The sequence below is a fragment of the Condylostylus longicornis genome, unplaced genomic scaffold (assembly GCF_029603195.1).
Source record: "Condylostylus longicornis isolate FDR11 unplaced genomic scaffold, ASM2960319v2 ptg000084l, whole genome shotgun sequence".
Taxonomy (NCBI): domain Eukaryota; kingdom Metazoa; phylum Arthropoda; class Insecta; order Diptera; family Dolichopodidae; genus Condylostylus; species Condylostylus longicornis.
Genome location: NW_026578052.1, coordinates 6,436,345 through 6,464,034, shown reverse-complemented (window position 1 = coordinate 6,464,034; position 27,690 = coordinate 6,436,345). Strand labels below are relative to the sequence as shown.

General features: G+C 24.4%; 1 protein-coding gene across 1 annotated transcript in view; it reads left to right on the top strand.

Moving 5' to 3' along the window:
• Positions 1-1,757: 1,757 nt before the first annotated feature.
• LOC129613608 (putative uncharacterized protein DDB_G0286901) overlaps positions 1,758-27,690 on the top strand; it is a 32,217-nt gene continuing 6,284 nt past the window's right edge. The window contains exon 1 of the mRNA XM_055527739.1: positions 1,758-3,193. Coding sequence (XP_055383714.1) covers positions 2,254-3,193 — 940 coding nt within the window. The 5' untranslated portion in view covers positions 1,758-2,253. The remainder of the gene's footprint in view (positions 3,194-27,690) is intronic.

The following is a 27,690-nucleotide window of genomic DNA, read 5'->3' as shown; positions in this document are numbered from 1 at the left end:
AGACGCACAGTTTTCAATATATGAATGAATGTTTATTATTTATTGTTATGCATGTGTTTTTAATTTTATAAGATTTACAATACAAAATGTTATACACATCCGAAATAATTTATTTGAATGTATTTAAATACTATAATATGTTTTATTTGCAGATTTTAATTCCGAAAATTTTACTCCGAATTTAAAAGAATTAGGTGAAAAAAGGGGAATATCTGTTTTTTTATTTGAATATTAATAATTATTATTTAAAATATATCATAATTTTAGGAATAATAAAATAAAAATTATGAATAAATATTTACAAGTATATAAAAAGGATATTGAAAATAAATAATTATAGAGGGCATTCTTAAGAAAAATAATTTTTAAAAATATGCATAGTTTTTATACAGTTATATAAGTTTCAGTAAAATTTATTTATTATGAAGTTTATGAATGTTGTATTAGCTTTTTTGTGTATGATAATTTTATTAATATTCTTCAACAGAACCCAATGATTTTTATTTTTTAATTTGTATATTTAAAAAATGTACATTGTTTCTTTTAATTTCGTATTTTAATTTAGCACTTTTTATTAACAATTTTGAAAATTTCTGTTTCATTAAAATTATATAAGCTATAGTCAAGGTATAGTTCACAAAAGATGAATCACCGTGGTCTCCTCCTCATCACAGAAGCTCCTACAGAGGTAGCTCGCAGGGTCTCCCATTCTCCTGGCATGTTCGGATTCATAGCTCCAATGAGACATCAGATCAGTGTCTGATCGCAACAAATTACTTGTAAAATTTTGAACTGAAACCAACCATAACATTCAAGCATCATAATTAATTTCTACATTAATTTGAATATTGAAAAACCACATACGCCTGAAATTACGGACATTTAGTCCGTATATGATTGCGTCTTTTATAAATAATATTACATAGTCGAATCAATATTTTAACTTGATGTATGTATAACAGTTTTACAAAACTGCAAGCGAAATAAATTTATACATTGTGTTTCGGTATTTTCATCTTAAATAATAATATAACAGTTTAAGTAATGGAATTATCAAAGATATTATTCTAAATATATTCGTAATTGACATGGTTATTAATATTAAAACTTTAATATAATAAAACTGTGTTCTCTTTCATACACAGAAAATGTTATATAACATTATATACGTTCTACTAAACTTACTTATAAACATAAATATACGTGCATTTAGCCCGAATCTATCTATTAAAACGTATACATACAAAACATGTTATACAAGTATTGAAAAAAAAAAATAATAAGACACATGGTCTGTCGGTTTACTTAATTGTTTATTATATCTTTACAGAAAAGAGATGATATCACAAAAGAGGAAAGAAAAGGAACTACTCTTTACGGATTATGCCCGGTCTTTTTTAATCATTATCATTTTCATCATTACCACCGTCATCATTCATATTAAAGAAGATATACGACAAATTGTATTCTTCTTTCTCATATTCTCTCATAAAGCAAACAGAATTTTTATAACAGAATAGAATGAACAGAAGAAAAACTACGGTCTGTATTCTGTCTGTAGATTATAGTATAACGGTGAACAATTAAAACAGAATATAGAAAGGAAAAGGAAAGGAACTAAAAAAGAATAACAAAAGAAAAAAATAATAAAAAAATAACACGCATTTACTGCGATTCGAATGTATACTTTGAAAAATCTCTCGAGAGAACAAACATTATTTCGTAAAATTCAGTTAGTATCGGAAGGTCGTCGCGTGCAGATGTGCTCTTAAAGAAAAAATATTGAAAAATATTTCAGAATATTTTTTCAATTGAATTTTTATAATTTATTAAAAGTGAAAAACTTTAAATAATATTCATTATTAATGAACGGTAAACTGTGGAATATATTTCGAATGAAAAATAAAATTAAAATGAAATTCAATTTAATGTTATAAAAATAAATCATTTTATTCAAATATTTATTTATTTTTTTGGAGAAATGCAATTAAACTCTATAAAAAATTTATAGAAATACCAAAGAAAATATTGATTATAACTACATACATACCGTATATACATTAAAAAAAAAGGACTTGCACTAAAAATATTTAAACGAGGATATCAAAAGTGAAATATACTAAATGTAAAATAAAAAAATTATTTTTTCATAAAAAATTTAATTTAAAATTTTTTAAAGTTTTCATTTTTAATTAAAAGCCGGGAAAATATAGTTGACACACAGAAAAAAAAAAATATTACAAAATTAATAAAATGGAAAATTCAACAATATTTTCATTAATATTCGGTTCATCAACAACTTCTTCACCAATAAAAACAAGAACTGAAGATATTTTAATTAATAATAATAATGATAATGATAATACCGTTACATCACAATTAATTATATCACCATCATCATCGTCACTATTAAATATTATTAATAATTATGATAATAATAATATTATAACAACAACATTGAAAACAACAAATGAATATACAACATCTAATTTTAATAATATTGCTGCTGAATTATCAAATACTAATAATAATATTAATGATAATATAAGTGGTGATGGAACAATTGAATCAGTTATTAATTCATCTGGATCGGCATCAGCATCGGCAGCATCAGCTATACAAGATTTATGGAGTGATCAACAAATAACATTTGAAATACCATCATCAAATGATTTAGAAAAAATTAATAATTTAGATAATTTTACAAATTTATTTCATCGTATTATTAATAATGCACAACAGCAACAACAACAATTACAACAACAGCAACAACATCAAAATCATGAATATAATAATATAATTGATAATCATAATAATATTAATTATCATAATTATGATAATAATAATAATCGATTATTATTTAATACACATTTTGATACAAATGGTAGTCCTGTTATTAATTTAGCTGATTTAAAAACAAATTATGATAATGATGGCGGTAGTGTTTCATTAACTGATGATTTATTTAATTTAAATAATTTTAATAATGTACATAATGATCATAATAATATTAATTTATTAAATGATAATAATATAAATAGTTTAGAAAATTTATTATTTGGTAATATAAATATGCAAAATTTAATTAATTATTTATGGATTGGTGTTGTTACATCATTAATAATATTATCAGTGATATTTATAATATTCTCATGTTATTTTTATCGTAAATTTAAAGAATGGAAAAAATGCAGTAAGTTTTAATTTATTTCTTAATAAATATTGTATAATTTTTAATTTTAAAATATTATTTTTAAATTAATAAGCATAAGTAATTATTAAATTATCTTCTCTTTGTGTCTGTGAACTTATTGCAATTATAATCACTGGTTTGTACTTTAAATCATAGGGTAATATATGCAAGCCCTTTAAATTTTTGTATAATGTGAGTTTAACAAAGCATTAGAGAAAAAATTAGACAAAGCATTAGACTAGGAAGAAGTGGTATTTAGCTGATATTAGACAAAATTTTGTATCTCAATTTTATAAGACTGCCTTTATTTCTTTTTGCACTAAATTATAATAGTCTGCCTATGGTTTGTCAAAGATCTCTTATAAATATACCATTATTTAACGCTATGACAGGCTGCAGTCAGCGCCTAACGTACTCCCAATAACTTGTAGAACTGAAGCTAAACTCTTGAAAGGAAAAAGTGAAGTGTATGGCCGTAATACTCCCAAGTTGAGTATGGGGAAAAAAAAGTTATTTAATAAACACCAGTTGCATGTCTCTTTTAGCTTCCCTAAGCAGAAAAGATAAAATTCCTAAAAAAAACATACAATTATTAAATTTATTTTAAATAAAAAAATTTAATAAAAAACCCAAAAATTTAATTTTAAAAATTTGAATTTTTTAAATTTTATGCAAAAAAAAAATTTTTTTTTTTCAAATTTATATTAAATAACCATACCTAAGGGTCTCAATATTAAAATATTTATGTATTATACAAAGTATAACAAAAATTTAATAAAAGAAACAAAAGATGATTTTTTTTTTATAAAATTTAATTTTTTCTTTTTTTCTTGTGTTCATTTGCATTACACTAAGTAAAAGTATGTAAATTACATTTCTACTTACATTAAACTCCCTACTACTACTACTACTATTACTCTACCTACATATACATAATGTTATTTAAATATTATTATATTATAATTCTATGTATAACAATATCTTAGATTTTGATTTTTAAAATTTCTTTTTTTGATATTTTATATAAGTAAGTACAAAAAAAAAGGAGCACAAAAATTTTTTATTTTATCATAAAATTCCGGAGGCATTAAAATTGTAATATATATGATAATTGAGTTCTTGAAATCAAAAAGTTGGAATATTACATAAGTATAAGTATATGACTAAGTGAATGTACAAAGTATAATAATTTCATAGAAAATTTCAATTTGTTTCGTGTAAAATATTCTTACCGCCACAATTGTTATACAAGTACTTATAGAAGCAATATTTATAAAAATCTTATTATTTGTTAAGCAATGTATAAATGTGCTTTTGTTAAACAAAAATAAAGAGGTTTTTAAAATAAGGTCTAAAAAAATTTTTAAATTCTTTAAAGATATTTAACTTTAATTTAATGATTATTATCTCGCTCTCTTTTTAAAATATAAAAATTCAATTTCCTGGCAAAAATTATTGTGTTATACACTTACTTTTATTGAAAATATTAAATGTGTAGGTGTATGTAACAAAGAATTTAAAATAATTTTATATAAGAGAAAAAAAAAACAAAACCTTAAAAGTTTAATCTTAAAATGTAATAAAAAATAAATTTATTCGCTTACTTATACTTTGTACTTAAATTTTTTTATAATATTAAAAAAAACTAAGTAATATATAAGATAATAAAAGCAGGGCGAGATGCAAATAAGTAACCGTAGTTATACACAATAGTAATTATCTTAAAAAGTGTTTAAATTGCAAAATTTCATTCATAAATAAAACGAAGTAAACCGTATATAGCTATAACATTGCTTCGGGGTGAAGAAGACGGGAACTTTTCTTATACATTTTTGGAATATTGTTCAGACTATACACACCTTCTTTATTTTCCTGTAAAAGCGTATCTCTCATAACAATATTATTATAACTACATATTTGCCCCCAAGTAAATGAATACACGGTCTATATTTGAGAATTTCAAGAACAAAAAATAAAAGTGAAGGAGGACTTTTTTTTTTAATTTTTAATTCATTTCTTTTTTCTTTAATTTTTAAGTAATAATAACTTTGTTGCGTGGCCCCCCCCCCAAAAAAAAATGATATCTCATATACTCGTATTATTTGGAGAACACAAATTACATGCATGCGTACAGAAAAATATTTGTATATATATACTTTTATATATTTGTACAAACATTCGAAATATCATAAATTTGAGGATTCATAAAAATTATTTCAGAGTCCCCACATGTTTTTTAATATGCTTTAACATTTTAAAATTAAAATGGTAAGGTATAATACAATGTAAACGTAAATATGTAGGTAGCTTCTCCATCAAGTTATCCTTAACAGAAATGAAACAATCTATTGGTACTTACATACATACAAACACACAATAATTATGAACACAATAAAAATAGAAAGAATTAAAATAAAAAGGGGGGGGGGGGGATAAAAAAAATTTTTTTCTTTAATATTTTAATTTTTTTTTATATTTTTTGGTTAAAGTGGTTTTGGAAGATTTAAGAAATGAAATAAAATATAAGAATAACTAAAAAAATAAAAAAAAAAATTTTATGGGATGGTCAAATTTTTCCCGTAATTCTCGTACATTTCAGTTTTTTTATTTTTTTTCTGTACTTTGAGGTAGGTTTTAATTTCTTTTCTCATTTTATAGTATGAATTCACATTGAAAACCTTTTATGGTTAGCAGTAACAGTACCATAAACAACTATATACTTTTAATGTTCAAGGATATCGAAAATTTATTACAACTTATTAATTTTATATTTGAGTAAGAATATCGGTGGGGGGGGGGGGGGGGCAGCTGGCTCGGGGTTGGTTATTAATTTCATTAATATTGATTAGTATTTTATTAAAATTTCTTTGAATAATTTTCTCATTTATATTTTTTTTTATTAATTTATAGTAATTAATATTATTATTATAATTATTATTTGGATATCACCTTGAAAATTTTTTAATTAAATATGATATTATTAAATAAAATGTAATGACTCTAATAAAGTTGTGGAAATTTTATTTCTTGGAATAGATTATTAGAATTAAAAATTTATTAGAATTTAATTAATTAAAAGTTTTCAAAAAATATATATATATATTTAGCTTGTAACTCTCCTACTTATGTAATCAGTATAATAATTAATCAATTGATTACTTTTGTTTAAAATAATTAATTTTATCCAAAGTACATACATAACAGTTCACAAAAAAGTTTCATAAAATATTTAAAAAATATTTGGCTTATAATTATAATAGTGTTTTATGGGAGAGTTTCAGCAGAACGGACCTGGAAAGGCATTAGTAAATTCTCTGGAGACCTGAAGAAAGTCTGATAGTACACCTTCTGGAAGAGTGTGCATCTCTCGATTGTAGAAGAAGTAAAATACTGGGCGACTTTGTTCTCAAGGCGGCCCGAGCCATTCGATTTCGGGCTTCCACAGTCAGTGGACACAATGAATTTTAGGTCTGAATTTTGTGTTAAATTATTAAAAAGTTTCGCATTATTTCCAAAGAATGATTTGCTAAAAATCATAAAAAACGAAATTTTTTCAATTTATTAAACGCCCACAATTAAAAGTTGCCCACGTTAATAAAGAAATAACGAAAACAAACCATCAAAGTACGACCACTCATTCATACAAACAGTCAAAATATTTTATAAATTTTCTTATATTTTTTTTTGGTTTTTTTTTTTTCATTTTATTTCTACCTTAAACCTTCAAAATGTCATTCCAATTAATTCAATATAATAAAACATAAAAAAAACACAAAAATCTATGCGAAACAATGCAATCTCCTTTAGGACATTTTCAAAAAAATTTTACTCTGTAGATTGGGCGTTTTTCGAATATTTCTCTTTTTTCTCTTTTATTTTTTTGGAATTTTATTTGAAATTTTTAACTTAGTATTTATTTTTCCGTTTTATAATTAAAGTTTTTCGGGGCTATTCTTCTGTTGAATTTTATAATTTAAATTGAATTTGGGATTTAGTTTTTTTTTTAAATATCATTTTGGTTTTCTTTTCAGAGTTAATCATAAGATTTATAAATTTAAAATTGTTATGTATGTACACAAGTATATTAATGTACATATGTATGTACTCAAAATGATATAAAATAAAAATCTGATATTTTGCGGTTGCTCTTAATTCTTTATTGGAATTTGTTAGCTTGAATTTTTTATAAAATAATTTTATAGTTAATTGGCATAAATCCTTTTTCTCCAATTATTTTATTATAAATCTTGAATTTTCATTGGAAATCAATTATTAACTGTATTAGTCATGCACATAATCTTAAATATAATGTCATAGTTCGCAAATAATACGAGTTCAATGTCATTAAAATATGATTCACAAAATTTTCGTTCACAATATTTTGAGAACAAAAATGAAATTTTATAAAAAGTAAATTCTTGAGAAAAAAAATTATTTTATCGAAATTCAGAATAACTAAAAGGTATAGATTTATTTCTCTATTGCATGTTTATTGTATTGAATTTGCTCTTTGGTTTTGGTTTATTTTTTAGTTTTGCTCTATTCTGCGTGCTTGTTTTAAGCATTTCCTAGGATTCTCCACATACTAATTTTATTTTGAGTTATGGTGGAGCTTGAAGTTCTTTTCTAATACTTACTTTCTTAAATATTCCAATCATTGGCATGCGTTCCAATGACGGTCTTGCAAAATTTGCGTTATTTGCTAAGCAATAATAAAAATATTTATTTAATTGATTGTTTTGCAAATTCTTGTGTATTTTACTCTACCAAGATGTTATCCTAAAATCTGATTGATGATATGCCGCGTACGGACTGGAAGTAGTTCGTTGTGGGGTGGGGATGTTATTAGTAATATAAATTTAATATAATGAAAATTAATGAAAATTATTGGTCTTTCTTTCTATATTTAACAAATAATATAAATAATTTAAGATTATTAATAATTTTTTAATATTTTACCGTACTCACCTAACCTAACTTACGTAGTATGTACACAACTACATCGTTTCAGAAGAAATTATTAAAAAAAATAATTAGATAACTCTAGGGTATTTTCAAGTCTAGATTCTTGTAAAATTTCATACAAAAAATATTTTGTTCTAGAAACGTTCTTACAACTTAAGAACTTGTAAAAAAATCCAAAAGATTTTTTAAATTTAGAAATTCAATTACCAAAAACATTAAATTCATAATTTTTTCCTAAATTTTTTTTTTTTTTTGAATTTATCCTTAAAGGTGAATGGGTTCTGTTACGCGATTCTTTAAATATCAATCAGAATTAAATTTTCAATAAATATATTTACATAGTACCTTAAATACATATAAACGCATAACCTCCTTACATTTTGGGAATCTTAAAGTGCTCGAAGGATTAATAATTTGTATATTTTAATGTAATTTAAATACATACACCTATAGAAGATCCTACATGAATACCTACACACACACACATATAATATGAAAATAGAAGAAAAACAGAAGAAGCAGAAAATGTGAAAACTTAATAAGATGGAAAAATGAAATATTACGATGGTAGAGAAAAGAAAAAAATGAAAATAAAATTCTTTATTTTTTCCCATCATCGATAACATTTTATTTTTTCTTCTCTCTTTAACTTTTCGTTCCATCACTTTTCAATTTCAATACACAAAGCAAAAATGTATTTACGATATTCAATAATTTTTGTGTAAAGCACTGAAAAGCAAACGGATCAGAAGCGTACAGTGTATACTATCAGTCATTGATAACAAAAGAATAACTAAAAAAACGAACAAAAAAAAATTTTTATAATAAGAACACATAAACTCTTGAGTAAAATCAAAAATAATATTGAGGCAAAATATAGGGGACAAGGAGCAAAAAAAAAAAAATAGCATAACAAGTCATAAGGAAAATGTTTGGAATTTAGTAGATAAAAAAAAAACAACAAGATGATAAGAAAAAATTTGGAAACTCATAGTTGTTAATAGCAAAAAAAAATTTTACTTACCAACACTACCAGCGCACTCTATACCTACACTCTTATTTGTTTCTTAAAAAAATTGACATAGAAGGGGGGGGAGACTATGGCAGGCGGAGAAACTCTTGTTTTCCAAGTGTATTTAAATGTACTAAAAACATGTAAGAAAATAATTATTAAGAATAGAAAAAAAATTCTCAATCGATAACGGTTGTTATGCTACTGTTTTTGTTTTTTTTTTTTATTGCATTACGGTTTCCTCCTACTACTACTGATTATATAATAATGATAATATAATGAGAAAAATCAGTACCATAAAGAAGAAAAAACCAATTCTCTTGAAGCACATTTCCTTGAAATTGTAAAATATGTTAAAATTTTGAACTAAAAGTCTGAAATTTCTTGTCAAATACTGAATTTTTGTAGTCTTATTTGAACTGCTGTTTTAGCCTTTTCAGTGTGCCGAGCCTCTCCTCTTATTCTATTTTCTACAAAATCTTTACTTCTCTCTTTTCCGTTTCCTTCTCTTATTTTATATTTATTCGTCTACGGTCATTGCAGGTCAGTGTAAAATTGCTTGGATTTATGAGATTTACATACTCAATACTCAATAGTCATGCCCAAGACCTTGCACAGTCAGTATTAAACGAAAATAATTCATTAAATTCAAATTTTTTAAAGTTTTTAAAATTAAATAAAAAAATATTTGTAGACAATATAAAAAGCAACGGTCCTAGAGAATAAAGAAAACCGAAAAATTATAAAAAAAAATTAAAAAAGGCAAAACATTCTTATTTCCTATCCTTATTTCCTTTGTACAGAAATGAAAAATATTTACGGAAAAGCCAAATTATTGAAGACCAACGAAAAAGAGATCCAAAAAAAAAATCATTGTATTTTTTTATTTTCTTTTTTTTTTAACTTTTCCTTGAAGGCTCCATTATGTTTTCGTTTTTGGGTTTCGTTTTTATTTTTTTTTTGGTTTTCAATGTTCTGCGGATCTATGTAAAATTTATTGTGAAGTGAGATTGTGTGTGTATACGCATTATTTAGTATTTTGTACGTACTTAAAACTTAAGTATATAAAATTATAATTTTTCTGCCATTTTTTTTTTGTATTTTTATTCTTATTTTTAATTTTTATATTATCCTTGTAATGGAATTTAATTATTTGACAAACACTTAATTAAATTTACTTATACTTATATAATTATAATATTGAGAGAAAAATAATTTAATTGAAAATTTTATTATGATTGATTCTATTATACGAAATAATCGATTTCTAAATTTAACAATAATTTTTTTATATTTAGCTGAAAAATTTCTTAAATTTATAATTATATAGAAAACTTGTTAATGTCTAAAATTTTATAAATAATTATTCATTATTCATTAATTAAAGCTGATTGTGTGGGACCAGTCAAGTATTTTGTTTGTTTCAAAGAATTAAAAATTGTTATACTATCGTTAATCGCTGTATATCGATGAATATCATGAAAATTTGATATTATAAACTAAAAATATAAATAGTCAATGAGCTGAGCCCTCCCACCCCTCTTCTTTGTTATAACAGTTGAGGCGCATTTTATCTCAACAAACTTATTGACAATAAAATCAGTAATAAAAATATTTGATTTTTTTATTTTTCTTTGATACAAAGAACTTCATTGTTGAAACAACAGTATTTTTTGTTGAGTGTTATAGAAATACAAAATTTATTTCCGATAAGAAATTAAAGAGAACTGGCTCTATTACACGTGCGACAGTACTTATTTATTTTTTGAAAAATCAGAACACATCCTAATAATATCAGCCTACAAAATTAGAATATTCTCGTAATTATACTATAAAAATTTTTTTCCTTCTGCATCATTAAGAGCAACATGGAGCTGGTGCATGATATCATATGTAAGAATAAAACACGCTGTTGAAAGGGCCAGTGCCATAACCATTGCACCATTAGTCAAATATACTACATACAATATTTCTTTATTTTAAATACCTAAATTAGAGATTTAATTAAAACTTTAGCAGAGCTTCAAACCTAGTTCACTTACCAACTCTTCATTTATTATCATTGCATTTGTATTCTCATTTTTAACTATCGATCTCTTGACTATATTACTAAAAAATTTCATAAAATATTTCCGTCAAGGCAAAAAGCTCACAGGCGGATTTGTGTTTAAATTATAAAATTCACATGAGTAGAAAAATTTTAAAACTAATCATGCATATAAGCAAGTATCTAAGTGTTCAATATAACTTATGCATCTACATGTACATTTATTTTATAAAATTTATTTTTTTTATTTTTGAAATATTTTAAAAAAGGACACGTAAATTCAAAAATTTTATTACAAGTCATGTGCCATTATCATCTAAAAATAAAAATGAAAATAATTTTTTTCTATATTTTTTTTTTATTTTTTAGATTCTTAACATACTTACATACTTATCACACGTTTTCTCATACGTATATGTAGTATGTACTCATAAAAAATAAAAGGACATCAACAAAAATTTTCCCACAAATATAAAAATATACACAAAATACTTATAAAGATTACATATGTAATATTTTTAAAATAGTTTGTATGTTTGTAAATAATTATTTGTGCATTTATTCTTAAATTGAGTTTATATTTGAAGACAAGAGAGTGAGTGCGTCAACTTCTGTGTGAATGACAAGAGAAGTAGTTGATCAAAATGTGTGTGTATATGACGACAAACAGGAAGTGGAAATGTCATATTCTTACGTACTTACATTTTTTTTTCGTTTTCTATTGTAAATCAATATTCGTTCATTTTTTTAACACATAAATCCATACTTAAGGGGAAAAAATAGTAACAATAATATTTTTGAGAGAAGGTCAAATTCAGATAAGTGAGTAAAATACTCAGTCACTTTGTATAATTGTATATATGTAAATATGTGCAAATTTCTTGAGAGAAAATAACCATAAATGGAATTTTTGCTCAAAAATTTTGAATTGTTGAGTTCTTAACTGCTACAGTAATGTAAAGTTTAAACAAAATGTTACTTTATTTTCGTCACAAGTCAGTGGCGTTTAAGGGCACCTTCATCTAGTGGGTATAATTAAGAATAATTATAGTAAAAACCTGTAAGTAGTTATTGAAAATTTGCGATTTTCGAAAATTTGCGAATTTACAATCGAATATATTGATAAGTCTGAGTATTAATATTAAAATTTAAAAAATTTGCTTACCATAGCAAATAAGAGTCACAATATTGCGTGTGTTTATACTCTTTCACTATTTATTTCTCCATAGAAAGCCCGATTTTTACACAAAAAAGGAATATATAAGATATTGGACACAATATAAGCATAAATACAGCTTTTAGGATAATACTCGTACAAATCTAAAATGTTGCTATTGTCTCTTGTCTACGCTTCAACATGACCTCATCCTATATAGTATGTACAAATATTATGTATATACCTAATTCTATATTTTATTTTCATGCTTCATATCATTTAATATATATGTATATATATTAATATTTTGTATGTATGTAGAATTGCAAACACTTAAATTGCATTACTATTGTCTGTCACTAGATACTTACAGAGTACTTAGTTCTTGTTTTTTTCTTTTTTTGTTATTGTTTGAAAGGGAAAAAGAAAATACAATGTGACAGTGTTGTCAAAGTTGTTTTGTAATCAAATATAAGTTGTTTAAAATAAAAGACACTGTCATTTAACACGTATGACAGTTTTTTTTTTAAGAATCAAAAAAGAATCACATAAAAACTTTGTTTTTATTTTTAATGTTGTCTGTTTTTATTTCCCGTCAGATTTTTATAAATTAAAATACTTTAGTTAGTTGATTATAAGTGGTATGTACACCTTTATATACATATGTGTATAATACGAGTTAGGAGGATTATTTTATTACGCAGTTTAAACGGTAGCGTCTCATCGTGACATTAGCAGAGATTTATTTATTTTTCATTTTTTTTTTTTAGATTAAGATTTATTATAGTTAATGTGGTTTTTAAAAGGTGCTTATGTACGAGTATGTATATACATTTATTGTATGTGCATATGTATGTATATAAGGGTAATGAATAAACTTTTATTTTATACTTTAAATTGACGTTTGGATGTGATGAAGTACAAAGAATTATTTTTGAAATTATTGTTATTTTATGTCATTTATATTGCATTTTTAGGCGTATCCATCTCAAGCCGAATCATTCTTGTTAATATGACTGATTATCTATTGTTGTTATATGTGGAAAAGACTTTTAAAATATCTTATATATACTCTTAAAATATCTTAGTGAAGCAAACATATACTATAACGCTGCTATTCAGCACTAGAATATTATTAGGCACATCGACATCCTTCCGCGACGCACTCTTTACCCCTAAATCCATCCAAGTTCGTTAAAAAATTACAGAAGATGATTCATTAGCGCCTCGTGATCTTTCTTCTATTCAAAATGCCAAACTCAAATACTGAGATCTCCCCTCCTTAATGCCAACTGACCTTCCGTTCTTGCCCAGTTCGTTCTCCAGCATCTCAAATTCAAGTGAAATAGTACTATTTTAGCTCTATTAATTCTCCTTTTATTATAAATTTGACCTTTTTTTCTCATTTGAAAGAATTTTCATTTATAATTATGTGATCAAAACTTTAATTCCGTCGAAAAGTGGAGATTATTTAGCAATTATACACACACACAGAATAGAACAAAATTAGTTAAATTTTTATTTTACAAAAAGTCCTGTAATAAATTATTCTTACTTAAATATTTAAGTAGCTAGACGTATGTTAAGTTTGTATGTGCTCAAAAATAGTATTTTTTTTTGTATTTTAGACCTTTTCGTTTATACAATCTCTAATATACCTACATTATATACAAGAAAATGCCCAATTGTGGAACATGTTTTCATATTTATTCTATAGAAAATAATAATGTTAAGTATAAAAAGAGAAAAATGTAAAAAATAATAAAATAAGCGGATAAAGAACTGACAACATCCTGACAACTTATTTGCACAACAAATTGCATTATTCTATATGGAGAAAATCTTTAATTTAATAATAAATGAAAATAAATTAGGTTATAACAAAAATTTTGTACATATACTTTTATACTTACATTAAAATTTCATAAGTAATATACTTATGTATAACAGTTATCAATATATTGCTATAGAAGACGTAGACGTTACGAACTAGTCATATGCATATTATGTTGTAATTGTAATATAATATATAAAAAAAAAGAAAAAAGAACAAAAATAAAATTATGTGCAAAATCCGGAAAGTTTTCGAGTTTTTTTGTATTTTTGTATTTTTGATAAAATCTGTGTATAAAACTTACAAGATTTATGAAGCATAAAAAAGAATAACAAGAATAAAAAATTAAATGACAACAAAGTACTTTGACCACATGTTGTTTATAAACAAAAAAAAAAAGAGAGAAAAAACAAAATGTCCTCTCTACTCTATGCTCACCACATTCTCTCTAGGTGTAGAAATTTAGATTTTTATAATATTTTTTCGGTGTTATCGTTATGCATGTATAATGTTACATGTTTTCATAAATTTTGTTGTGTAAAATATTTTCTTTTTTTTTTGTTTTTGAAACATTTTATATTATTTTGTGTATATGAATAACAAATTTTTGCTAACATGCTAATGAATATTATTGTGTAAGAATAAATGTATAATTATAATCAAGTAATAAGTAGCTGGTGTGTGTAGTATGGTGTTAATATTAAACACAATGTGGTTCTATATGTGTGGAAATACACAAGTAGTTAACAATATCTTGTTACTTTTAAAATTATTTTAAAGATTTTTATCAAAAACAAAAACTTGAACAATTTAATTAAATTAAAATTTGAGACAACACGATAGTACTACAACTGTTACTGTCACATAGTTGTTTACAGTTTGTTTGTATACAAATTTTGTTTCTGGACATAAACTTATATTATAATTAATTGTTATATGTATGTATGTACCTAAATATTTATAAATATGAGGAAAGTGAGTTTGAGTATGCAAATTAGATTTAATTGAAGGAACATTGGTGACAAATTGTTGTGTCCAAAGAAATTATTATTGGATGAAAAAAATAATATTTTTAATAATTTAATTACAATTACAAAAAAATTGTTATATAAAAACCGAGGAAAAATCTTCTCATTTTTTTTGTTTCTTAAAAAATCACCAACAACCATGTTTCATTTAATTTTGGATAGGATGAAAGTATACTGCATATAGAGCATATCTTCATATAGATTTTTTCAGGTTAGAAACTTTATTAACATTATAAACTTAACAGATTATGCTGTCTACCAGCAAGCTACAGCAGCCACCACGTACAAAAATAATGTAATGTAGTTGTATGTACCACTTTTTTTAAAGTATATTGATTGATTGCACTGTTTCATCGAGTATAGTGATGTGATCAATAAGGCAGTGGTTATGCTACCGGCTCTTTAATCGAACGATATTCGATATTGAATACCAACAAAAATGAACAATTAATACCAATAACCTTCAATGTTTAATAAAGAGAAAAAACTACGGAAGGCTGATCACGACTTAGTTACCCTAATGACTTAAACTAGAGCTTAACTGTAAAGTTTAGTGGAAGGCCGTAACGTAATGTTCCAGGGAAAGCAGGAAAGGAAAAAAAAATCGATTAAGCAATAGAGGGTTTTGAGACGGATTTCATGTAGAGCTATAAAAAACTGTTATCTCATTTTTTTGTAAAAATTGGAACAGTTCACTTTTAAATCTCACCTATATACACACTTTTACTCTCAATTCTTTTGTTTCTCTTGCTGTAAAAGAGCAGCTGTCTTGTTTTGGTACAAAAAAATACCGGCTCTAATTAATTCTATTTCGTGAATTCTACACAATTTGCTACAGTTGATTCTCTTTGAAATAAAAAAAAAACTGCAAATTCTAAGCCATTGAATAGCCGGCCGTCTTTTCATATTTGTTTTCAATTAATTAAGAATAGTGTTGAAAAAATATCAAAATAATTAGTAAAGTAACATGAATACAAAATATTCCACGGTTAATTACTATAATAAAATATTACTAATAATTTTTAAGATTCTTATAAGATCCTACAGTCTCACGTTAATAATTTTGTTTTTAACTAATTAAAATAATTTTACTTATACAGAACACCATAATTAACCTACCATTGGTCTTCAATTATAATTTTTATATATCGTGTTAAATATAAAACAAAAGAAATTCTTATTTTTTCTCCAAAAAATTTTGTATAAAAAAAACAACAGCCCTAAGAATGACATACAAATAAAATAATAAAATATTTTGTTAATTTTACCAGACAAACCATAAGAAAACACCAAAAAATAATTGAATAAAAAAACGGAACCTTTATTAAAAAAAAAATACAAAAAAAAAGTAAAAAAGAATTCCGTTCTGGGATAGTGACCATGAACATTAATAAAATTATAAAAATATCATAAGAAAAATTAAAAGACAAGAAAATTGGTCAAATTATTATACAAAAAAAAAAAACAATAGTCTTCGCAGAAAGTTAAAAATGGAACATAACAAATAACAAACAATAATGAGGGGCAAACTGAACACCAATGCAATAAAAGAAATGAATAAAAGGTTCTATGGTTTAGGTTTTACACAAAAAATACAAAAATCATAAGTTGGAAAGAAAAAGGGTGTCTTTGTGCACATTAAAATTACACAAGAAAAAATGAACAAAAATAATCCGAATACTTCAGAAAACAATGAGCTATGGCGCAAAAGGAAAATATGAAAAATTTCTTCAGAAACCCTACGGTATAAAGAGAACCCTACATTATTATTCATATACGAATTGTAGACATACATATGTGTAACTGTATATAAACAATACCTATACCAACATTCATAGTTTCTAATTTCTGGTAGGGAAATAAACATTTCTTTAGAAATTATAAAGAAAAGGAAATGACATTTATAATGGACTAAATCTTAGTATATAATTTTCTAAATTCAAAATTTTTGTATATTAAAAAACGAACTGAATACGTGAACATTCACATACTTGTATTACATATACCGTACAAAAACTATAAAGGAATTTGATATCATGAATTATTTTAAAATATACCCGTTCATTTAATTTACAGTCGAATTAAGTATAATTGAACTTAACATATTTCTTCTAATTAACATTAATCACAATTATAATTAGCAAGACTAACAGAGAAAGAGAAAAATAAAGATAGCTCATTATGCTGACTGGAGATACACAAACAAAGCACTAGACATTTCGCTAACAGAAGTGCAATTTAATGAATCCCGGATGGCAATGAAAATTGGCGATTCATGAGTTGGTAGCTATTTTTGGGTAAACCAAAGCATGTCATTTTTCTTGATCTAAAAACTCTTAATTTGTTGTATAAGTAACTCAGGCTGTGAGCCTCATTATTTTTACCAAAAAAATCAACGATCGAAAATTTGACTTTCAAAATATCACATTAGAGAAACTGTGGAATATAAGTCGAGACATAATCTCTGCCACGTAAATTGTAGACATATCTAATTGCTGAATTAAATGCCACCGAATGTCATTTTTGCCAGCAATGTAGTAGTCGATGTCGGCAGGAACTGCCTAAAGCAATTCTAAAATAGATTTTTGCTGCGTTTTCTCATTTATTGGGCTTAAGCTTCGAAGTTTCTCAAAAACTCATATCAAGTTTTAAATGCCTATTTTCTCCGAGACCTTGCTGTACCTCTAATAAATTTTGAATATTTTTCATAATAACTAATAAAAATGTTATAGTTGTTGTTTATTCCTAATCATGTCTAGTTAACAGAAAAAAAAAAAATATTTTTTTACAGTTGAAAAATTTTATTTTATTTAAAAAATTTTTTTATAATTTTCTTTCTCTTTTACAAAGTCAGTACAATTAATTGCTTTAAAAACAAATGAATTAATTTTTTTCATTCTTGTGTTTTTTTGCCTTTGAAACCCATAATTTTCTACACAAAGAACAAATTACGTTTATCATTTCTCTTTTTTTGACTTGATAATTATGATCTGATTAGAAAAACGAGGAAAAAACAAATAATAACTATTAATTATTATAATCAAGAAATTTTTAAAATAAATTAAATTTGAAAGAAATTTTATGAACTTTTAGAAAAAGGATTCGAGAGAAAAGTTACCTTGAAAATTGTTAACATAAAAATTGAGATTGCAAATTTTATTTGAGCAAAAACTATTGTGAATTTACTTTAAAATGCAAATGTGTGTATAGGTTGAGTATATTCTCAATTTTACAATACCATTCCGTCTTCATAAAATCGTTAACTATTCCTGGTTTATCCTTACCTCCTCAACAAATTAATTTAGTTCATTTCTTATACCTTATCCAACAATATAGATAAAATTTTATAGTTTAAATAAAAATTGAATCGATTAAAAATTTTATTCTAACTTTAAAATAAAAAAAAAAAAATTTACGATCACGAAATTGATATCAGACAAAATTTATAATAGCAATTAAAAACTACTTAGTAAAAATATCAAAATAAAATAAAAAATAATTTTATGGTACAAAAGGTTTAAAAACTCCCTACTTTTCCAAATGAATTATTTGTAATCTGATGAAAAATTAAAATTAAATTAAAAAACAAAATAGCAAGAGCTATAGAGAAAAAAGAAAAATGATTTATTCTTCTCCTTGTTTTTTTAAATGAAACCACACCAAACTGAACCAAACCAATCTAAGTATACACGTAATTGAAGTGAAAACATAAAAATCACTGCATTCACAATATTATGTAAGTATGTGAAATTAAATCAAAAATAAATGATAAAAATGAGAATTGAAGCAGATCAAAATTCTGGCCATTTATGAATTAAAAAAAAAAAACGTTCTTTTCATAAATTTTCATTATTTTGCATTTTTTGTTTTTTGGTTTTTGGTTTTCATTTACTTTAACTTCCGTTTCTTATATTTCATTGTTAGTTTACGTACACGGAATACGATTATAATAGTTTTATAGAGACATAATATAAAGATGAAAATGAAATTTCTGCCGTTGCAACATTTTGTGTGGAATTAAGAGTATTGTTGGGTCTAACTGCAAATTGTTGGTGTTGAGTAAATGAGCTGTAAAAATATTTTTATATAAAGCTAAAAATCAAATTGTCAAAATCTTGTCATTCAGAGTTCGATAGCATTTGGTAAATTAGCTAGCATTCGCGAATTCGCTATAACTTGGCGAATTCGCTAGCACTTGGTTAATTCGCTAAATTTGGGCGAATTTTCTAGCATTTAGTATTCTTCTGAATAAGTATATAATTCATCATCTTTGTTTTACTCAGTGGCAGCATTTTCTCTTTTTAATGTAAATTATCGTAAAAAAATTCTTTATGACATTAGAAAACTAGTGTCACATCATAAATTGATTTCGCGTAGATATTTGATTCGCCATACTTAATACCAAACTGTCACATTCATCAGATATTTCTTAACAAATTCGACCTATAAGTATTTCCAAGTTTTTTGCTAATTTTTAAAAGCTTTAATGACAAAAAAAATCGAAATATTAAAATTTTTTTCAATTAGCTCATTTTTGATTTCCATTGCACATACAGTGCGAGACTATATAATATATATTCTATATATATATATATATATAGACTATATATATATATATAAAATGCAATTCACTTACACATAATTAGACGATTATGTTGTGTATATATTTACATACATAATACTCAATACGCAATTTAATATATATGTAAGTATGTCATTTGTATACAAAAAATGATATTGTGAACTTCTCAAAATAAATGAGAACGTAAACGAATAGCTTGCAAATTATTAATTATTGCGTGCCAAGCAAATTTTTGGATATTTTTTGTTTTTTTAATATGATTTAATAAATTTGTAATATTATGTGTGGTTGGGTGTTATGATCATAAATATGGTTATGAATTTGACGTAGATTTTGGCTTGAAAGCATTCAAATTGATTTTATAGCAATTATTCGCAAATTAGAATCGAATTCTTGTATTTGCATTTTTCTAATTCTTAATGAGAATTAATTTATGTAATTCAAAATAATTAATTTTAAATCAGTTATTTAATTTAGTAATCGCATCCCAATTCCATGTTAACATTTTAAATTCGCTTATTTTTTTACAAACTAGATTAAACTCTGCGCTGGCAAAGTAATTCATGAACTACTCAATAAATCAAAATGAATAGAAAAGGTGTGCTCATTTATAATTATATGCACCCTCCCCCCTCCCCCCTATCACAGTGTGATACGTAACTTCATACTCTTTTTAATACCCATAAAATTTTAAATATCAAAACGTGAGCTAATAATAAATATTCTTTTCTAATTTTTAATACTTAATTATTATCAATTCTTTTTTGTTTTATTATGCCAAGTATAACTTAATATACTTATTGTTCTTAATTTCATAAAAGAACACCATGCAATATTTAGAGCACATTGTATTAGACTTATTTTTTTTCATAAGCATTTGAAGCTCTAATTCTTAACGTTTCTTATTCTTCTATTCAAAAACATTGAAAAATATTCTAAAATTTTTATTTCTTTTGTTATACTTTTGTTTTATTGTGCAATATAATTATTTATATATCTGTGTGTATAGAAAAATGTTGGAGCAAAAATTATTTTCAAAACATCTGGAGAATTGAAATCAAATGAAATTTTCTCATAATTTTAAAATACTTTAGAAAAAGTTTTATGAATTTATAAAAAAAAAAAAAAATAATAATTTGGGAAATTATTTTTTGAAAGTTTTTTTCCTCTTTTCTTCACGTTAAAAAATTAAAAAAAATGATGGTAGCATAAAATTAGCATAAAATTATGATTTGTGATTAACACCATTTTAAAAAAAGATTATATTGTAAAGATAAATTGAAATTATTAAAAGATAATTGTATGTATGGAATAAAAGCAGGAAGTTAACAAAGAAGAATAATAAAGTTATGGGATTGCCGTAAAATAATTAAGAAATTTTTTTTTTCGTATTTATTATTGTACTCCTTGCTATACACTTAATTCATAGATGTCTGGCAAAATGAAAAATTTTGAGAAAATTGTGGTTTCATTTTATAAAATTATTTATTACAAAAATTACAATTCACATTAATAATAGCATGCAATCAAATTCTTATGCTTTAATTTGAATTGAATTAAAGGTGGCAATACTCTTTTCATGTTGAAATTGAAAAATTTTAATTTTAAAAGCAAAATTTTATCATTAATCGTATGTCATTATGATCGTGGTCTTCATCACACTTCATACAATTTTTTAGTTTGCACCCATCATAAGTACATATTATAAGCAACTACACTATCGGTTCAATACAATTCATTGATTGAATGTCGAAAAAATTACAAAATATTTGTGTACTCGATCAAATGCAATTATACAGTTGCATATAAATAATTAACGTTATATACAAATATGCAATCAAACATGTGTAAAACAAAAAATTGCTTGCATGTCACTGAATTCTAAAATTTGATACTTGAATATTAAAGAACACAATAAATTATAATAGAGTTAATTTGTAATTCAATTTACCAAGAGAAATTTGTTGCAGACACCATTTATTTATGTAAAAGAATTTTATTGAATAAACTTTCTATTATCTGTTCTACTATTTGTTTAATTTCACGAATTATTAAGTTTGCATCTATTTACCACTAAAGTGCAAGAATATAGTTAAGAATTAAAAAATATTAATTAAAATTGTAAAAATTATTAATATGCACCATTATCATTCAAACCAAAATTTTAAAATCAAGTTCTATCATACATAATATTAAGTATGACAAACTCTTTTCATACATACATGTCATACATTAATTTCTTTGTAATTAATTCTCGTAATTCATGTCAGGTATCATACATATAGTTCTTACCATATAAATTGAGTATGATCACTTCCTTCTTAATTGCTATATCATACATGTTGAGTATGATATCATACATGTTGAGTATGATATCATACATATTCAGTTCGGGATATAAGTGATTATCTTGCATACATTCTGTAACGAACCCAAACAAAAAATCAATTCAAATTTATTATTTTAATTTATTTTTTACTTATTTAAAAAAAAAATTATCACATTTTTAATCACCCCCTACTTAATGACTTGCTAAATGATGAAGACAGTGTGTGTGTAGGAAGCAGAAACTCAATAAAAATTGATTACAAAAGAAAAAAACCATCGTATGTATTTGAATTTAATAAAAGTTTTTTTTTTAACAAAAAAAAAGGAAAAGAAAGCCAAGTCTCTATCATCTATGAACCGCATCATTAAATTTAATTTATCGAAATTATTTTCAAAAAAAATAACTTGTTGCTTACTCCAAAATTTTTGTTTTTAACCTACTTTCCAACAATAACCATTTTAATCACACACACTCACTCACTCACTCACATATAGCCCAATTTCTTTCCCTCTGTCCCTCTCACTATATTTCTGTAACAGTTTTTCTGTTAATTTTGCCTTCTTCATGGTTGTTTGTGTGTGTGTGCTTTTGTACACAACAAAAGTTTTATTTTTTCGATTTTTGTTTTTTGTTAATCGATTAACCGAAAAACTTAACCAATTTAACTTCTATTTTTAACCAAGCTCTCATTTTTCTTTTTGGTAACAAAACGAAAAAGTCATGTTTTACTTTTGATGAAGTAATCGTAATGCTTATGATGAATAAAAAAAAAAAAATAATGTTAATATCCTGAAAATATCCTTGTTTTGTGCTTTTTTATCTTCATGTTTTTTTTTTGTTATTTTTCTTTGTATTTTATTGTAGTTGTTTTGTTTTGCTCTTCTACATATTGAAAATTTAGCTTGTTTACAAGAAAATCTATAATGATAATCGAACAAGGATAAAAAATAACAAGGATATTTTGTACATATATAAACACACTTACACACATATTTAATATTAAGTAATAATGTGTGCCCTGAATTTCATATTGGAAAAATACAAGAAAATAAGAAAAAATTTTTGCGTTAACAACCGACAAAACAAAAACACTAAAATAAAAAACAAAATTGAATAAAATATAAAATGTGTGTATGTGTGGTGATGATGATAAATCAGAAAATGAAAAAATTGTAATTTTATGGAAAGAAAAATGTTTGAAAAATGAAAAATAAAAATCCTTTTTAAAATGAAATTATCATTGACATCATTATTTCTTTATCTTAAAATCATTTTGATTATAACATACTCGTATTATACGAGTAATGTATAACAGTTACTTGACTTAAAACCTTAAAAAAATGTTACTGATCTGAAGAACATTTTCTGAAAATTTTTAAAATGACACAAAAGTTGTTTTTAAAAAATAAATTTTAAGTATTTAGCATGTAGGTATTTAAAAAGAAATTAAATATATAGGATTTCAAATAATTTGAGAGAAAACTGTTCTAATGTTATAAAGCATTAATAAATAAGGAATTCCTTGATTTAAGACTTTAATCATGTACACTATTTATAAGGGACAACACAGCCGTATTCGTAAATTATATTTACTGAATTGAGAAATTCTTAATCAATTTATTTTAAAGATAAAGAAGCAATCATTAACAGCTCCTAGTTGGTATCTGATGTGTATGTTTGATGAAAAATGTGGATTGTTTTTATAAATTTTGTGAAAATTTATTAATTCAACTCACGTCTGAGTTATCCGTCCAGCGAATTGTATATTGTTAATTGAAGATCTAATAAAAATAAAACTTATGCAGTTTAAACATTAATGCAGTGCAAGCTTCAAATATTTATTCGACAGCCGTTGTAACAGAAAGAAATGAAATGCATTCAATAAGTGCGGGAAACAAAAATTTAATAGACGTGAATCGAAAAAACCCTGCATACATTATGGTACATCACATTCAATGAGTCTTGGTATGAAATGGTATAATAGTCTTGAGAATGAATTTATATTACTTAATACTGTTTGCTTGATCTGGCCAATGGTGCAGTGGTTATTGCACTGGTCCTTTAACAGAAGGGTCTCGGGTTCAAAGCCCAGTCAGGTCACTATAAAAATTATATTCAATATTATATAGCTTTATGCAAATTACATGATTTATATACATATTAACTAATTGCCATATTTCAATAAATATCCAATATTAAAAATACCAGAAAAATAAAATAGTAAATATCAATAACCTTAAATATTTAATATAAAACTACGATAGGCTCGTCAGCTACCCAGTAAAACTCAATTACGTAAGAAACTGGTGTTCATGATTATCTACAATATCGTGTACCACCCCTACGCTCCTCCCAGGAGCGAAGCAGGAATAAAAAAAAAAAAATACTGTTTGCTTAATAATAAGAGTTAACAGATATAGGTCGTAGAGCTTTTGATAGATCTTGTTAATATTTCTCGCCTTAATTGAGATTCAGGTGTCATTATTATTAATTTATTGCAATACTCAAATTTTATATCGTAAAAGTTTTGTAGAAATCACTGATTTCACAAAAATTACCAGGACTCTAATTACTTCTTATGTAATTATTTTGCTTTGTCTATATAATTAGAAATAAATTTGTATGTGTATGTTTAAATAACATTAATATACATATATGCATAATTATAAAAAAATTTTGACAAATATAAATAAATTGATTGGAACCATTATTAATTACATTCAATTAAATTAATTCACATGGAATAATTTTTTTTTTAATAATTTTTATTTTAAATTATGTAAGTATGTATACACTAACATACATACATATAATGTGATTTAAAATTAATCATACATTATGATTTATTTTATAACAAATAACAAATATAATTTAAAAAAAAAAAATATATTTTTATTATTTTGCATAAATCATTTAATTTTTCAATAAAATTTTATTAATTTCAATTAAAAAATATGAAATATTATATAAATTATAAAGATTAATTATTTTTGAATTGAAATTTTTTGTTATATAAGCATTATGTAGATGAAAATTTCTGTGGCTACAAAGCAAAACTACCTATAAATCAAATTAAAAGAAAATCGAAATATTTATTACAATATTTAGATTTTCGCTATTTAAATTCATAATCCCTGTGATTCGTATATTATTGTAGGTCAAATTATTTTTTTTTTTCAATTTGACCCAATTGGGTTTGGGCAAATTAAAAAATTTGGCCAAATTAATTTTTACAAAGTGATATATGATTCCGATATATGAAATATTTGATTAATTAAGTGGTCCATTCTTCTATTGCCATTGATTTCTGTATAGGGATGTGAGATAAATATTAAAAAATATAATTTGGAAAACTAACTTTAAAATGACCAGTGCGTTTTGTATGATTAATGGTTTGGTATTCAAATTAATTATTGATGTCAAGTCAAATTATTTTTCGATTTTAGAAGCAAATTTTTAATTATAAAATAATTTTAATGATTATTTAATCTTTTGAAGTCAAAGTACCCCGGTACAACGCAACATTTTTTAGTATTAAATAGTTTTAAGCTAGTCACCCACCTGTACTTAAAACTCTATGACGCAATGAAACTGGGGCATGACTATCTATGATGTCATAGAGTATTAGCCCTATGCTCTTCCTAGGAGTGAAGAAGAAAAATAGTAGTTTTAGGGCGAAAGTGTCAAGTCTACTTGAAATACTTCTCATTCAAATTTAACTTTTAAAAACTGTAAGCTTGACCCACTTTTTAGTGAGAATAGCTCACACTTGCGTGGTTTACGTAATTGCCATTAGTACAAATTGTTACGACCCTACCAAATACTTGTTAAGTAACACATTTTTTTTAATTTAATCGACATTTTAATTAAAAAAATTGACGGAATATAGTTGGAATATTTGGCATATGCAAGAAAATCAAAAAAATATCCTATAAATTAATTGCAAATCACAAAAAAATGGCTAAAGTAGTTCATTAATCAATTTACATAAAATTTGTCTTTTTTTGGCTTATGTTGTCCATAGAAATGAATTAAATCTAGTTAAAGTGCTCGCTTTATAAATATTAAAGATAATTAAAAATCATTTATTGAAAATTGGTCATTTTATTTAATTAATTTTAATGAAATTAAGTTAATTTTTTTTTTATTTTCTGAATTTTTATTTAATCAATTTTCTCTTCTTCTTTTTTTCCTATTTTACTTCACAGATTAAAAGAGAATTGTAAATAATTTTATTTTCAGTTCATTATGAGTTCGGATTTTTCGTCCTTTTTTTTTTTTTGCAATTTTTTTTGTGTTACGAGTAATTTACATATTTTTTTTTTTCTTTGTAAATTATGAGTTTTGATTGTGAATAATTTTTTGAATAAATAGAGTTAATAAATTTTTTTTTTTGCCTTCTTATTTTATGAAAAATTTTTTTTTATTATGCACATTTAATGGCAATCAATAAAAAAATTTTTTTTCTTAAAGTACATTAATGAACATAAAAATTTGAGTAATTTTTTTTTTGCAAATTTGCATTTAATTCTTATATAATATGATGGTGTTCTTATGATGGGTTGAATGAAATTTTGGCATTAAATTATTTTGGAGTACGAGTACTTTTGAGAATTGAGAATAATTTAATGTTCTTCCACACATAAAATTAAAATTACTCTATTGAAGCCTAGATTATACCATAGAGAAAGTAATAAATTTGTACTGTTAATTCTCATCAAATATTAAAATTTTTACTTAAGTTTTTGATATATTTTAATAAATATTGCAAAAAATGGTTTTATTTTTAATTAAAAACAAACTACTCACTCCAATACCATGTTTATTTTATAGAGGAAATGTGTCCTGCTCTATAATAACTTACTCTATGGCTTTTTATACATGCAAGCTATATGTGTAAATTAAAAAATTCTATATTTTTTAAAATATTTGAAGAAATCAGTGAAAATTTTAACATTTTTGATAATTTTAGGTCTAATAGATAATTTTAGGTAGATAAGGTCTATGTTGTAAGCCATCAGAATTTTAGGGAGATGTGAACCGTAAGTTAATGTATTTCCATTCAACCTATGTCAAAATCGGGAAACCTACTGTTGTTTAAATTAAAAATTCTGTCCGGCTGAAATACTCAGATTAAGATATGACTGAAGTTGGGCAAACACGGTTGGACTTACCGATATTTTTCAAAATTACCACTACCAGTTTTTACAAAATGAAATTTTATCCCAATAAATTTTTTGCCTCTCATGACAACTTTTGTTTTTGTCAAACAAGAATTTGAACTTGTTACAATAAAATTCATTTGAAAATGGTGCGTAGTATGAGGAGACTGCCATTAATAATAATTACCTCTATTTAAATTTCTTTTCTCTCGTTTTTTATTGCTGATATTTTGTTATCGGATTTATTTTTTTGCAAAATTTTTATTTCCTTTTTAATTACGTATTATGTAACGCAAACGCACCATATGACCAGGAAGGCAACAAAAACAAAAACAAAAAATTGAAAGAACCGCAGAAATACAACAAGCACGTTTACATGTAG